General features: G+C 50.8%; 1 protein-coding gene across 1 annotated transcript; it reads left to right on the forward strand.

Annotated features, from left to right (window-relative positions):
- The first annotated feature begins 2,079 nt into the window (after positions 1 to 2,079).
- MTX1 (metaxin 1) lies at positions 2,080 to 12,738 on the forward strand. The gene is made up of 8 exons (XM_077322317.1): positions 2,080 to 2,290; positions 5,007 to 5,076; positions 7,307 to 7,386; positions 7,706 to 7,798; positions 8,625 to 8,807; positions 10,289 to 10,365; positions 10,666 to 10,820; positions 12,346 to 12,738. Exons 1-8 carry the CDS (start codon positions 2,210 to 2,212, stop codon positions 12,564 to 12,566), a joined length of 960 nt encoding a protein of 319 aa, XP_077178432.1. The 5' UTR covers positions 2,080 to 2,209; the 3' UTR covers positions 12,567 to 12,738.
- Positions 12,739 to 14,664: the final 1,926 nt, after the last annotated feature.

The raw sequence follows: 14,664 nt of genomic DNA on the forward strand, positions 1-14,664 counted from the left end.
GCATGGGAAAACTGTTCACTCATCTCATCCAGCATGCCGATTTTCAAACTAGGGGAGGGGATTTGGGGAAAGCATATAGTCTTCCTTGTAAGCTTTGGTTTTTAGTTATAGCAAGGAAACACCTTGCTCTCTGTTCACTATTTTTCTTTCAAATAAAGGGATTTTCACTCAACAGCAAGTCAGCTTACTGGGAATTCGAAAGACACCTGACAGTCCTCTGCTGTGTTCCTGGATCACCACCTTCCCACCCACTCACCCCCTCCTGCCCAGGAGGTGACTGAATGAGGTACTGGGTTCTCCTCCACATGAGATCACTGTGAAGGGAAATATCATTTGGCCACAGCAGATTGTGTTGGCTGCCTGCCTGGGTAAAGCTGGGTATTGCTTAGCTAAGCAGGTCCCCCAAGAGAGTCTCTCTCCCTTGCAGAACAATGGGGTCCATGCATTGCTCTTCTCGGACATGGATCACACATCCTTTTGCAAAAAAGGGCAGGACATATACACCCACCAGGTCTTCAGAAGAGCATACACACAAAAGCTTATGATGATGTCATCCGTTCAGTCGTGTCCGACCCTCGCCGATTCTATAGCAAAGCTTCTGCCACGCGTTTCTGTCAGTGACTGCTTCTTTTAGTTGGTTCATGGTCTTCCCTGTATCGGCATTGATCGTGTCGAGCCAGCGGATCCTTTGGCGACCACGTTTCCTTTTGCCGCTGACCATGCCGAGCATTAATTATTTCTCCAACGTGTTTGATCGCACGATGTGTCCAAAGTAAGTAGTAAGCTTTAGCCGTAATATCTTCCCTTCTAACGACATAGTTGGTTTGCTCCTCTCTAAAACTGTCTTGTTGATAACTAAATAAACAAAGAAATAAATAAAATATTGTTCTCCATGTAGTTTAAAGCCATTACTATGGGTCCTCTCCTCTGCTGCAAACAGGAGCCTTTCCCTGCCCTCCTCTAAGAGGCAACTTTACTCATATTTAAAGACAGCAATCATGGCCCCTCTCAACCTCCTCTTCTCCAGGCTTCCTTCCAGATCATAGAATCATAGAGTTGGAAGGGGCCTTACAGGCCATCTAGTCCAACCCCCTGCTCAACGCAGGATTAGCCCTAAGATCTGACTTCCATGCTCCAAGTCAAACACACCTGGGAGTAAACCCCCATCACATCCTATGGAATTATGGCTACCAACCTTCAAGCGAGGCCTGCAAGTCTCCCAGAATGAACAGCGGTCAGACAAGAGACAGGTTTCCCTGGAGAAAATGATTGCTTTGTGGGGTGGACTACAGTTACCACAATCCCCTGCCAGCACGGTTTGGCCCCCCGCCATACAGAAGCTGGCAGGGGCTCGTAGTCATTTTAATCCATGGACATACACACACATTGGATAATGCACTTTCAATGTGCTTTTGCAGCCTAGTATTGCGGTCAAGAGTGGCGGATTCTAATCCGGCGAGCTGGGCTTGATCCCCACTCCTCTACACGCAGCCAGCTGGGTGACCTTGGCCTAGTCACAGTTCCCTTAGAGCTGTTCTCACAGAGCTCTCTCAGCCCCACCTCCCTCCCGGGGTGTCCGCTGTGGGGAGACAGAGGGAAAGCGACTGCAAGCCGCTTTGAAACTCCTTCAGGCCGCGAAACGTGGGGTACAAAAACCAACTCTTCTGGATTTGCAGGAAAATCCACTTCTAAAGAGCACTGAAAGCGCACATATCCAAACTGTGCACAATGGGGAGAGCCACCGTCTGGCCACCCTCCACTCTAACCCCCCAATTCCCGAAAATGTCCCCTAATCCAGGGAATCCTCAACCGGTGCTCCTCCAGATGTTCATGGACTACAATTCCCATGAGCCCCTGCCAGCAAATGCTGGCAGGGGCTCGTGGGAATTGTAGTCCATGAACATCTGGAGGAGCACAGCTTGAGGATCCCTGCCCTAATCTGCATCGAGGGAACCCAATCCGGTTTACATTTCCGCGCCCTGTTCCTGGCACCAGCCCGGCCTGCGACTCCCAAATTCCCATCCGCGCGCGAGGGAAGCCCGCGGGGAACTCTGCGCGCGTCCCGGGCCCTTCCGAGGCGGAGCTCCACGCCGTGCCCAGCCGAGAGCCAAGCGCTCAGGAGCGAGCGGAGCTTTGCGCGCAGGCGGCCGGGCGGCCGGGCCCTTGGAGCGCGTCGCCTCGTGCGGTTCCGGGTCGGGAGGGCTGGAAGATGGCGGCGCCCATGGAGCTGTACTGCTGGGCCCCGGGCTGGGGCTTGCCCTCGGTGGATCCCGACTGCCTGACGGTGCTGGTGAGCAGAGGGCAAAAGCAAGGGCGGGCAGGCAGGCAGGCAGTGGCGCCTCTTCTTCTTCTTCTTCTTCTTCTTCCTCCTCCTCCTCCTCCTCCTCTCCAGCCTGGGCGCGCAGGGGCTCTCCAGCACGCGTGCAACCGTCCCGGGGCAGGTTGAACTTCCCAGCCTCGTCGCCGCATGTCTTAAGGGAGGCAGAAGGGTGGATCTCCGGGGGTAGGGCGCGCTTCACCGGGTCGACTCCTGCCTGATGGAGGCCCCCCCCCCCTCCCCGCGTCAGTCCACGCGCTCTCGGCTTCATCGCCGAAAGGGCAGCGTCACCTGCCTGGTTCCTGCCTGCTTGATTGGGGGCCTCTTCCCCCGCTTTTAATCGCCACGCTGAAGAAAGCAACCCCACCTGTTTGATCTCTGGCCCTCATTCTAAGGCAGGGGATAGGGCTGCCAGTCTCCAGGAGAGGCCTGGAGATCCCCTGGAATTGTAGCTCATCCCCAGGGTTCCCCTGGAATTGTAGCTCATCCCCAGGGATCCCCTGGAATTGTAGCTCATCTCCGGAATTGTAGCTCATCTCCAGACTACAGAGGCCAGTTCTCCCGGAGAAAATGACCGCCTTGGAGGGCGGGTTTAGGGATATCCTCCAGGCGGGACCCAGGAATTATAGCTCATCTCCAGGCGACTGAGATCAGTTCCCCTGGAGAAAAGTCTGCTTTCCAGAGTGGGCTTTGTAATACAGTGGTTTGCAACCTTCCTAATGCCACGACCCTTGAATACAGTCCCTCCTGTTTTGGTGACCTCCAGCCATAAAATTATCCAAGTGTTCTTTCACAGAAATTAAACAGAAACTGACCAGTGGCGTGAAGATTCATTGTTCATGATTGTATATAAATGAGTTTTCCCCCAGGATTTCTCCGTTCAATTATGCCTCTTGTCCCGCCATGCCCATCTCGTTCTTTTCCGCTGCTCCAGACAGACGAACGCCCTATCTCGATCTACCCCGCAAGGCTGTTGTGTGGATGGCGCCAGCCCGGCTAAGCTGCTTGTACTGCTGCGAACCCAACCCCCAAAGGGGTCCCAATTCCCAGCTGAGAACCACTGCTGTAGTATCTAAGGATGCCAGCCTCCTGGTGGGACCTGAGGATCCCCCAGAATTACAGCTCATCTCCAGACTACAAAGGTCAATTCTCCTGGAGAAAAGGGCTGTTTTGGAGGGTGGACTATATAGCATTATACTCCACTGAGGTCCCTCCTGGCCACTCCCTGCTCTACCCCCAAAATCTCCAGGTATTTCACAACCCATAGCTGGCAACCATAGTAGGTAAAGCAGGACTGGGGCTACCTAGGCACTTTGTATGTTCTCAGAGAGCACTTTTTGCCTTCATGACCGTCTTGGCTGTCCGCTGTTCTGAAGATCTTAGCTGACCTGGTTTTAGTTAGTTTAGTTAGGTGTCACAGGATGCTGTACTGCTCATGTGCACGATGTTGACAACCCCAGAGCTAGGGAGTGTCTGCTGCCCCCCCCCCACATACTTTGAGGCTCCTGTGGTTGGCTTGGCTTTTCTACCTTTGTGACTGGCGTCGGGGTTCAGGCATTTCTATACAGCAATAATATTGTCTCTCTTGGTTGTAAAACCCATGAAGGCGCTGTATAAATTATGAGGGTTGTTATTGGGAAAGCAGTGGTATTTTATAGAATCATAGAATCATAGAGTTGGAAGGGGCCATACAGGCCATCTAGTCCAACCCCCTGGTCAATAGAATCATAGAATCATAGAGTTGGAAGGGGCCATACAGGCCATCTAGTCCAACCCCCTGCTCAACGCAGGATCAGCTCAAAGCGTCCTAAAGCATCCAAGGAAGACTGCCTCATTTCTTTGTTTTTGAGGCTGTGTGCAAATGTCTCACAAGGCCCTCAAAAGAAGCTCTTTTGGGGTGTCCGCTGGACATACCTCCTTGTCAAGATATTGTCGTTCCAGTGCTGGCAGCGATTTGATGGCCCAGATGGTTCCTTCCGGCTCTGAGATTAAATAACGAACTGGCCCCCGATGCTCACAGTTTTGCAAGGACACTTCTAAATAAACAGGATAACCTCTTTCTTTTTTTTTTTAAAGCATTGCCTCATTAAGTGGGAGTACTTTTAAGGAAAACTAGAAAATTCTTAAATGGCTGCTCGTGTCAATTGACATGGAGGGGAGGGTGCAGACAAAGAAAATTTCCTCTCTCTCTCTCTCTCTCTCAACATAATAGAACTCGAGGACATCCAACAGAACTGATGGGCAGTAGGTTCAGGATGGACAAAAAGAAAGACTTCTTTACACAAATTGTGATTCAAATATGGGATTTGCTGCCAGGGAAAGTTTTGATGGCCACAGGAATAAACATCTTGAAAGGGGGTTACATAGATTCATGGAGTTATCCCCATTTTGACTGAGGGGAACCTGCACATTTAAAGGACTAAACCTCTGAATCCCAGAGCCAGGAGGCAGCATCAGGGGAAGGCCTCGACCTATATTCTCTGCTGTTGGCTCCCCAGAGGAATTGGCTGGCCCCTGTGTGAGGCAGGATGCTGGACTAGATAGACCACTAGTTTGACCCAGCAGTGCTCTACTAATGTACTTAGGAAACCCTGCTGATAAACCATTGTCATTTCCATTTCCCATTCTGGAAAAGCCTCCCAAAGACCTATAAGGCCGACTCAGTTTTCTCTCCTTCCTTCCTTTCCAGACTTACGCCCGGTTCACAGGAGCGCCCCTGAAGGTTCACAAAATTGCAAACCCCTGGCGAAGCCCCTCAGGTAACGTTGCAGTGGGAAGGAGGAGGGGTTTGAGGTGGATCATGTGGATGATAATTCAGTGACAGGAACCAGTCGATAGCCTTCACGTCAGGCAGTGTCAAGTAGAAAAACCTCTCCGTTTTTGTCTTCTGAAAGGATGTTTCTTGTCCTTAAAGACAGGTTCACAGCCATTTTGAGCCTGCAGGCGTTTTTGGAACTCTGGCCGAGCGTGGTAGACGCAGCCACAAAATGGCTGCCCCAAATGGTTCCTGCAAGAGGTTAAGCCAGCCCTAAAATGGCTGCCACAGCTTGCTTTTGTCACACATTGACGATCCCTGTCTTGTGGTGGCAGCTTAGCACAGTCGAAGCATTTATCCCACTCACTGTTCCAAAGTCTCTTGGTCATGAGGCCCGTTACAAAGAATCTTGAACCGTTTCTGAGCATGGCCCGGCTGGACGGAAAGTTCCAGAATGTGGCGTCTTCTCTGTGCCATGGCTGCTTCACCCTGAACTCAACCGCCAAAATAGCGTTTTGAAGAGGAAGTGCTGGTATTCTCCCTCCGGGCCCGGCAGACTCTTGGCCGCCTCAGAGGCTGGGCTTCTTTTTCCACAGGAAACAGGCGCTGAACATTTGGCTTTGGTTACAGTCCTGCAGAAAGCCCTGGAGAACCCGGCTAGCCCTCAAGGAGACTCCCTCCCCAACTAGAATTGCCAGCTGTGTGAATTGGCTCTGCTCTTGTGCTGTAAACCGATGTCTGGCGTGGAAAAATTAAGTGGGCATGGGTTTTCTTGGGAGAGATGGTAGGAAACGCCATTTTTAGTCTCTTAAGCTGAAGCTGCAGGGCTGGGCTTAAGTTGGCAGCCTTCACCTGCAGCCTCTTTTCTGAGAAATCCTGATACTGGGAACCGGAATTCCAGCTATAAGCCTTAAAACCAGCAGCATTTAATGGGTTTTAAGTCTTAGAACCGAGAAGTTGTATGCGAAAGATGTGAGAGCCAAGGTGGTGTAGAATCATAGAATAATAGAGTTGGAAGGGACCTCCTGGGTCATCTAGTCCAACCCCCTGCACTATGCAGGATACTCACATCCCTATCGCTCATCCACTAGAACCTTCACAGAATCAGTCTCTCTGTGAGATGGCTATCCAGCCTCTGTTTAAAAACCTCCAAAGATGGAGAACCCACCACCTCCCGAGGAAGCCTGTTCCACTGAGAAACCGCTCTGTCAGGAACTTTTTCTGGATGTTTAGGTGGAATTTCTTTTGAATTAATTTCATCCCATTGGTTCTGGCCCGTCCCTCTGGGGCAAGAGAGAAAGGAGGGTTTCCAGATGGTTTATTCCCTGTGCCCAAATTTATTTCCCTACAAAATCTGTATCCCGCCTTTCTGTCCTCACAAGGGCCACCAAAGTGGCTAACAATTTAGGGGACACATGATAAAGTCATATTATAAAATGTAAGAACATAAGAAAAGCTCACCTGGAGCAAACCAGTGGTCCATCTACCCCAGCATCCTGTCTCAGACACTGGCCAACCAGTTCCTCTGGAAAGCCAACAATACTGCACAGAGATTGAGGCCTTTCCCTGATAAGAACAAAAGAACCCTTCTAGGTCAGCCCAGTGGTCCATCTAGTCCAGCATCCTGCCTCACACAGCAGCCAGCCAGTTCCTCTGGAGGGCCAGCCACAGGGCAGGGAGGCCAAGGCCTTCCCCTCATAAGGACACAGGAGAGCCCTGCTGGGTCAGGCCAGGGAGGGTCCCTCCAGTCCAGCCTCCTGCCTCACCCAGGGTCCAGCCAGTCCCTCTGGAGGGCCAGCAACAGGGCAGGGAGGCCAAGGCCTTCCCCTGAAGTTGCCTCCTGGAAGCCAGGACATATGACCCAAGAATGAAGTGAGGTGGTCCCTTACAACCTTCTCCAGTCAACAAAGTGAATGACTCCTCAGAAGCCCCAAACAGATAATCAAACATCTGCTTTAACTGCTGTTTTTAAGTAGAGTTGTTTTTTATACCCCATTTCTCACTACCTGAAGGAGCATTGTGGCTTACAATCACCTTCCCTTCCCCTCCCCACAACAGACACCCTAGGAGGTAGGTGGATCAAGAGAGCTCTGAGAAAACTGCTCTGTGAGAGCAGCACTATCAGGGCTGGGACAAGCCCAAGGTCACCCAGCTGGCTGCATGTGATGGAGCGGGAACCTTTCCTCCAGAGTATAAAACGTCACCTGTCTCCCGTGTTTTGCATCTGCTTCCAGGGACCCTCCCAGCGCTGAGGACCAAGGACGAGGGCGTCCTCTCAGACACACATCAGATTATCACCCATCTCAGGAAACAGGTATGGTGCCTGGGAGAATCGCTGGTGTATCCCAAGACAAGATGGTGACCCCAGGTGCTTGTCAATGCCCCTGGGCACCAAAAGCGGAAGGGATGTTCATAAGCGAGACACCCCCCCCCCAAATGAAAGCATGCCCCTAGATTGAAGGGCATGACCTCACTTTGCATTGCATCTCACACATGGCCTTGTCCGACAAAGTGACATTAATGTCATATCCGGCCCTCCTAACAAAGGAGTTCAGCCTCTCTGAGTTGGCCCCGCAAATGCTTTTGGAAGCTGCTGTCCTCCTGGCCCTTACTGTGTCTCCTTCTGGCTTCAGAAATTCAATGCGGATTATGACCTCTCGGCCCGGCAGGGGGCCGACACGCTTGCCTTTGTGTCCCTGCTGCAGAAGAAGCTGCTGCCTGTATTGGTGAGTTCTCCAGGTCAGGCGATTCTGTGTGTCCAGAGCGGGTGGGACTAGGTGGGAGGCCCAGGTTAGCCCGAGAGCATCAGATTTCGGAAGCTAAGTAGGGTTGTCCCTGCTTAGGACTTGGATGGGAGACCTCCAAGGAAGTTCGGGGTCTTTTTGCCATTTTATGAGGGAAGGCTGAAGAGTCTGGCACTTTTCAGTTCTTAAAAGAGACGACTGGGGGAGGGGGAGGCGTGATAGAAGGTTATTCAATTACTCATGGGCTAGAGAGAGTTGACAAGGAGAACTTTCCCTCCCTCTCCCAAAATGCTAGAACTCCAGAGCATCCAAGGAAGCTGATGGGAACTAGATTTAGGAGAGACTAAAGGCAATACTGCTTTACACAGAGAGTGATTAAAATGTGGAATTTGCTGATACAGGATGTAGTGATGGCCACAGGCATTATCCTGCTTTAAGGCAGGATAAGGGAGATTCATGGAAGCTACAGTTGACTCTGTTATCCTCTGAACTCCAGAGGCAGGAGGCAACATCAGGAAGGCCTCGGGCTCCCTGCCCTGTTGCTGGCCCTGCAGAGGGACTGGCTGGCCCCTGTGTGAGGCAGGAGGCTGGACTGGAGGGACCCTCCCTGGTCTGACCCAGCAGGGCTCTCCTGTGTCCTTATGAGGGGAAGGCCTCGGCCTCCCTGCCCTGTTGCTGGCCCTGCAGAGGGACTGGCTGGCCCCTGGGTGAGGCAGGAGGCTGGACTAGGAATATACATGACCTTGGCTAAGGGCAGCAGAAACAGGCTGTATGGGAGGTCCCGATGCCATGCGGTCCCCTCTTCCAGATCCACACGTTCTGGGTGGATGCCAAGAATTACGTGGAGCACACGCGGAAGTGGTATGCTGAGGCCATCCCCTTCCCGCTGAACTTCTTCCTGCCGGGCCGTATGCACAGGCGGCAGCTGGAGCGGCTGCAGATGATCTGCGGAGAAAACTGCCTGGAGAACGAGGAGGTGCAGGAGAAGGAGGTGAGCAGAATCACTCTGGCTGGAAACGCTGTCTGGGAACCTTCCACCCTGTCGTAATTGTAGGAGTCGTCGTCCGATAGCCCAGTTGTCCTCAACCTTTTTAACTCTCCATTCATCTCTGGAATTAAGGCAAACATTAGTTTCTGATGGAGTGGATAGTAAGTGTGTTTTGATATTTGCAGACAGAGTTAAAACTGAGTACCCCCAGGTCACTTCCTTTCAGGTCCAGTACACTAGCGATCCCCAACCTGTGGGCTGCAGACCACATGTGGTCCTTCGACTAATTGGAGGTGGGCCCCGAAGGACGCCTTCTCCCCCCCCCCCGGCCATCCCCCCCGGCCCTTTACAACACACTTCGGGTGTCATTGTCTCCCATCACTCCCAGATGGAGTGTAGAGAAACAATCTCGTTGCCGAGAAACAAGCTCAGGGTTCCCATTGATTTGTCATTGTCATGAGTTAAAATTTCCATGAAAATAAAATGTTCCTTATGTTCATTGTTGTGGCGTGTCTGTATCTTATTTTGAAGGGGTGTTTAAACAATACCATAGCGATCAGAGAGCGTTAGGGCAGTGGTTGAGAGTAGAGGAGTAAACTAACCCCCCCACGGGCCTCAGTAAAATTGTCAAGCGTTGAGTGGTCCCCGGTGATAAAAAGGTTGGGGACCACTGCAATACACCATACTCTTGTGGGTGATTAACTTGAATTGTAAATGCCCATCCAACGCCCATCATTTTATGTTTACTTGCATTTGAGTGGTTGGCTTCGATCGTGACCGAATCGGCAGGCTGCCAGCTGGTAGCCAGCTTGGTGTAGTGGTTGAGAGCGGCAGCCTCTAACCTGGAGAACTGGGTTTGATTCCTCGCTCCTCCTCCGCATGCAGCCAGCTGAGTGACCTTGAGAGAGTCCCAGTTCTCTCAGGGCTCTCTCAGCCTCACAGGGTGTCTGTTGTGGGGAGAGGAAGGGAAGGTGACTGTAAGGTGCTTTGAGACTCCTTCGAGGAGTGAGAAGTGGGGTATAAGAACCAGCTCCTTTTTCGCGCTGCTGTTTGCATCTGTTCAGAACCTACTGGGGAAGGTGTGAGCTGAGTTGTCTGAGTCTTTCAGATTACAAAAACTACAATTCCCATAAGCCCAGCAGGAAACCATGCTGGGGGTGAGCGATTTACAGAAAAGATGGAATCCAACAAGGGATGATCTGCTCCCCATTATCCCCACACAGAAGGATACTCTCCTCCTAACCCCACCTCTGCAAACAATGTTTATGTCTTGGGGAAGGGCTGGTAAAGAGGGGAGTGTGCTTCTCTGAGTGTGCTCAGGTGTACATAGAATCATGGAATCATAGAGTTGGAAGGGGCCATACAGGCCATCTAGTCCAACCCCCTGCTCAACACAGGATCAGCCCAAAGCATCCTAAAACATAAGTTTCATGATGTGATATGAGCCACTGGCTTTGACATAGTGACTTTCTTCTGCCCTGCAGCTGTACTGGGAAGCCTGCGAGTGCCTGACCCTCCTGTCCCAACGCCTTGGGAGGCAGAAGTTCTTTTTCGGAGACTCGTAAGTAGCTGGCAGCAGGCACTTTGGGGGTTGATGGCGAAGGCAAGCTGCTGAAAGGAGGGTGGTGCAAGTAGTTTGGGTCAGTGATGACAAAGAAAATCTATATTTAATTAACACCGCTATATCTAATTCTCAGCTATGTCCCATCTGCGGATACTTAAATCTGGCAATTAGGGCCGTGCGTAGACTAGACATCTTTCTACAAACTTGACAAAAGCGAAAACCTGTGCTCTCCACCCATATTATCCAGCTCGACCAGGTTGGGGATTCTCAAGGTGTCCCATTTTCTTTCTCTTTCAGGCCGGCTTCCTTGGACGCCTTCGTCTTCAGCCACCTGGCCCCACTCCTGAAGGCCAAGCTGCCCAACGCCAAGCTCCAGCAGCATCTGAAGTCCTTACCAAACCTCTGCAATTACTGCACGACCATCTTGAGTCTATACTTCCCCTGGGATGAAGGTGAGGGCTGCTCCCACTCTGTCGGAGATGGGAGGGGAGGGAAACATCCACTTCCTCACCTGGAATGATAAGTGAGGGGGGGGTCAAACCCTCTTGTGGATGGATCCCCAGATGGTCCGGGTGGGATAGTTTCACCAAGTCTTCCTTTGACCAAGAAGGACTTTCTTCACGAAATAAAGGCTTTTCTCCATCAGAGGGGGAAAAATTTCCCTTAGAAAAATTATTCAGGAGGAAGACTTTGTGGAAGAGAGTCATAGGTCCCAACTCTCGTTCTATCCAGGAGAAAGCTCATGTGTAGAGTACAAACTCTACACCCAGTACAAACAATTGATATTCTGCAGTGGTTTATCCCATTCTGCAACCTGTGCAATTCTGCAATCTTCCTCTCATTTGCATTATTTAGTCTGATGATTCTGCTAAGCTTGGGGGGAGTCAGTGAGCTGCTTAGAACAGCCTTTTTCAAACTTTAGACTATGGAGGCATCCCGGAAATATTTTTTCAGGCTTTGTGAAACCCCAAAAGTGGTGCCATGCCCCTTCAGAGGAGTGGGCACAGGAGTAAGATGTGGAAGCCAGCCAGTCAAACAGACGACCATTCACTCTTCCAATTGTGGAGAAAGAGACTAGGCCTGTAAAGTGACAGGGAAAGCGGGACTGAAAATAAAGGAGCTAATATCATAAGGCAGGGGTAGTCCAACTGCGGCCCTCCAGATGTCCATGGACTACAATTCCCAGGAGCCCCTGCCAGCTTTCGCTGGCAGGGGCTCCTGGGAATTGTAGTCCATGGACATCTGGAGGGCCGCAGTTGGACTACCCCTGTCATGAGGCCTCCACATAGCTCTGTGGTGTGGCCTCATTAGGAACACCGTGTCCAGTTCTGGTCACCGAATCTCAAAAGGGGCCTTGCAAACCTGGAAAAGGTACAGAGGAGGGCGAACAAGATAATGGGGGTGGGTTGAAACCCCTTCCCTAAGAAGAACGGCTGAAGAGTCTGAGGCTTTCCCACTTAGAAAAGAGACAACTGGAGGTAGGGGGGTGTACTATAGAAGTTTATAAAATTCTGCACGGGGCAGAGAGAGTCGCCACAGATAATTTTTTCCTTCCCTTTCCCAAAATACTAGCACGCCCAAAGAAGCTGAGGGGCTGTAGGTTGAGGAGGGACAAAAGAAAGTACTTCTTTAGCCAAGAAATTATTACAATGTGGAATTTCGTGCCAGGGGATGTGGTGATGGCCCTGGGCAAAGATGGCTCTCCAACAGAACCAGACAGCATCATCAAAGATGAGTCTGTTAGCCCTGGTGCCTAAACATAACCTGTTCAAAAAAAGGCCTCAGCCTCTCTGCCCCCCGTTGGCCCTTCAGAGGAGTTGGTTAGCCAGTGTGTTAAGCCGGGACGTGAGACTAGCTTAGGGTGGCCAGACTGTGGCTCTCCAGAGGTCCACGGTCTACAATTCCCATGAGCCCCTGGGGCTCTTCTGGACTAGACAGACCACCAGATTAATCCAGCAGGGCTCTTCTCCTATTCAGGTGACCCTCCGCCCGTGGTTCCCAAGGCAGCCACCGGCGACGAGGCCGAGGAGGACCCCCACAAACGGCGGAACCAGATCCTGTCCGTGCTGGTGGGGCTGGCCGCCATGATCAGTTACGCGTTCCTCAGCGGCATCATCTCTGTCCAGAGGCAAGTGCCCAGCCAGTTACGGCCTCGCGCCATCTTACTGGAGGAAGAAGAGGAAGAGGAGGAGGAGTGACCCACCCAGGAGGAGTGACCCACACGTGCGGTCATCTTTCCACGGACTGTTTTGTACCTGGCCTGGCCCCGCCCACCCATCTCCTCAGACTTTTTCCACTGATCCATTCCAGAATCCCAGGGGGTGGGGATGGGGCGGGGGAAGCAGAGGCCAATAAATCCATGCGAACCCACTGGGTTTCAATCCGTGTCTTCTCCAGCCTTTTGGTCCTAAGGCATTTCTTTCTTCTGGGGTTGTGAAATGAAGAATTCAGGTGTGGGCGAAACTGGGTGTTAGTTCCACAGAAATTTGGTACGAATCCTTTCTTCTTTTCTTTTTCTGCCCTAAGCAATTTATTTTGTGTTCCGTTTGGTCCAAAGCAGCCTTTCTCAGCTTTTCAACCACTGAGACCCCCTGAAACCTTCTCCAGGCTTCAAGAAGCCCCAGGAGTTGTATAATAGTGCACAGTATGGTTCGGAAGCAGAGCTGTGGACATGCCCCCCCCGGGACCCTCCCCTTCCCACCCCCTCCAGGACCACCCATGGATATTTTTTTGTGGGAGAAGGTTGACATTGACCATGTATGGTCACATCATCCAAAAGATGTTGAACAATTTTTTTTAAATATGTTAAAAATTTACTCCCACCTGTTCATGACACCCCATGGTTTCACAAAACCCTGGTTGAAAAAGCCCGATCTAAAAATAGTCAGGTCAGATTTTATTGCATGTAGCCATAGGCCATTACAATACAAAAGGAAAATATAAAAGGATTTAAAACATTTCAAATCAGTAATAAAAAGAATGTGCAATCTCAGACAACGATCACTTAACATCATAAAAATATTTCCAGACTACATATGTCCACCTATCCTAAAACTCCCCTAGGTACTTGCTCTCTGCAGCACCACTCTGGCCCTTATTTTCTTTGCTGCAAGGGCAAATAATGACATTTTGCTAGAAACAAATGAATTAGTATCTGCTAACAAAAACACAAGTTTTTCCTGGTCGGATTTATCATTTAGCCCATCTAGTAGGCCTGCTAGAAATTTGGCCCTAGGATCTGTATACGATGGGCAAGTGAGAATGTAATGTGGGAGATCCTCCAGGCCTAAAGCTCCACAAATACAGAAGCATTGATCTTTTGGTGTTTTATGAAAATAGTCAAGGTATTTTATCTTACGTCTCTGTTCTTTAAAAAAAGAAAAGAAAAAAAGGATTGGCACAATGTTTGTTTTATATCATTGGGATCAATCTTTTGATTTGGGACCAGCCCCTTCGAAAGTCTGAGGTGATGCACTGCTGCGTTTACAACCAAGCACTGCAAAAATTGTATCAAAACTGCACCCCTTTCTTCCCCGCAACCTAACGCCCAGCATCCTCACGTCTCCATAATCTGTGGGTGGGCAGAGCACAACCTTGGGCTGTGGGGTGAATGGAGAAGGTTATGGATAGACTTCTGTGGGGTGCTCTGAAATTTAAGATCCGGGAGTCTGAAGCATTTTACCATATTGGGACACTGTATGCCCTGATCTTCCTTCATGGGCACTTTGGATCCAGTGCCAGGAAAGATGCTGGCTCCGCCTCTTGATCGTTAATAGCCCCGCCCCTTGTGGCAGAAAGCCACTCCCCTTGGACTCGAGCCGATGCTAGGAGGGCCAATGAGAGCCAGTCTGATGGTGTGGGAAGAGGAAAGGAAGTTCCACTGAAATATTAGGAAGCATTTTCGGACATTGAGGGCTGCCTGTCAATGGAATGTGATGTCTCAGAGGGTGGTGGAGACTCCATTCTTGGAAGTTTTTAGGAGGAGATTGGATGAGCCCCTGCCAGAAGCTGTGGTTTTTAAATCCCTGAGAAGGTAGGAGGGGAGCTGGACTGGCTGGCCTTTTGCCAGCTCTGTGTGATTCTGATCTTGGGCGACCGAGCTTTGAATTCCCACTTCTACCCTGGAAACTCACTGGGTGACTTTGGGCACATCTCAAACTTAGCCTGGCCTACCTCACAAGGTTGTTGTGAGAAAATGGAGGAGGGGTGAGCAACGTTCTAAGCTGCTTTGAGACCCTGCTATGTGGAGAGTTGTAGGATATAATTAAGTGTGTGTATTGCTCTCGGACAGAAGGT

The sequence above is a fragment of the Paroedura picta genome, chromosome 1 (genome assembly GCF_049243985.1).
Source record: "Paroedura picta isolate Pp20150507F chromosome 1, Ppicta_v3.0, whole genome shotgun sequence".
NCBI classification, from domain to species: domain Eukaryota; kingdom Metazoa; phylum Chordata; class Lepidosauria; order Squamata; family Gekkonidae; genus Paroedura; species Paroedura picta.

Excerpts from the sequence above, each read along its gene's own strand:
- MTX1 (XM_077322317.1), top strand. The coding sequence starts at position 2,210 with ATGGCGGCGCCCATGGAGCTGTACTGCTGGGCCCCGGGCTGGGGCTTG. Across the intron at positions 5,077-7,306 it reads CCCCTGGCGAAGCCCCTCAG|GGACCCTCCCAGCGCTGAGG; the intron begins GTAACGTTGCAG and ends ATCTGCTTCCAG. Across the intron at positions 8,808-10,288 it reads AGGAGGTGCAGGAGAAGGAG|CTGTACTGGGAAGCCTGCGA; the intron begins GTGAGCAGAATC and ends TCTGCCCTGCAG.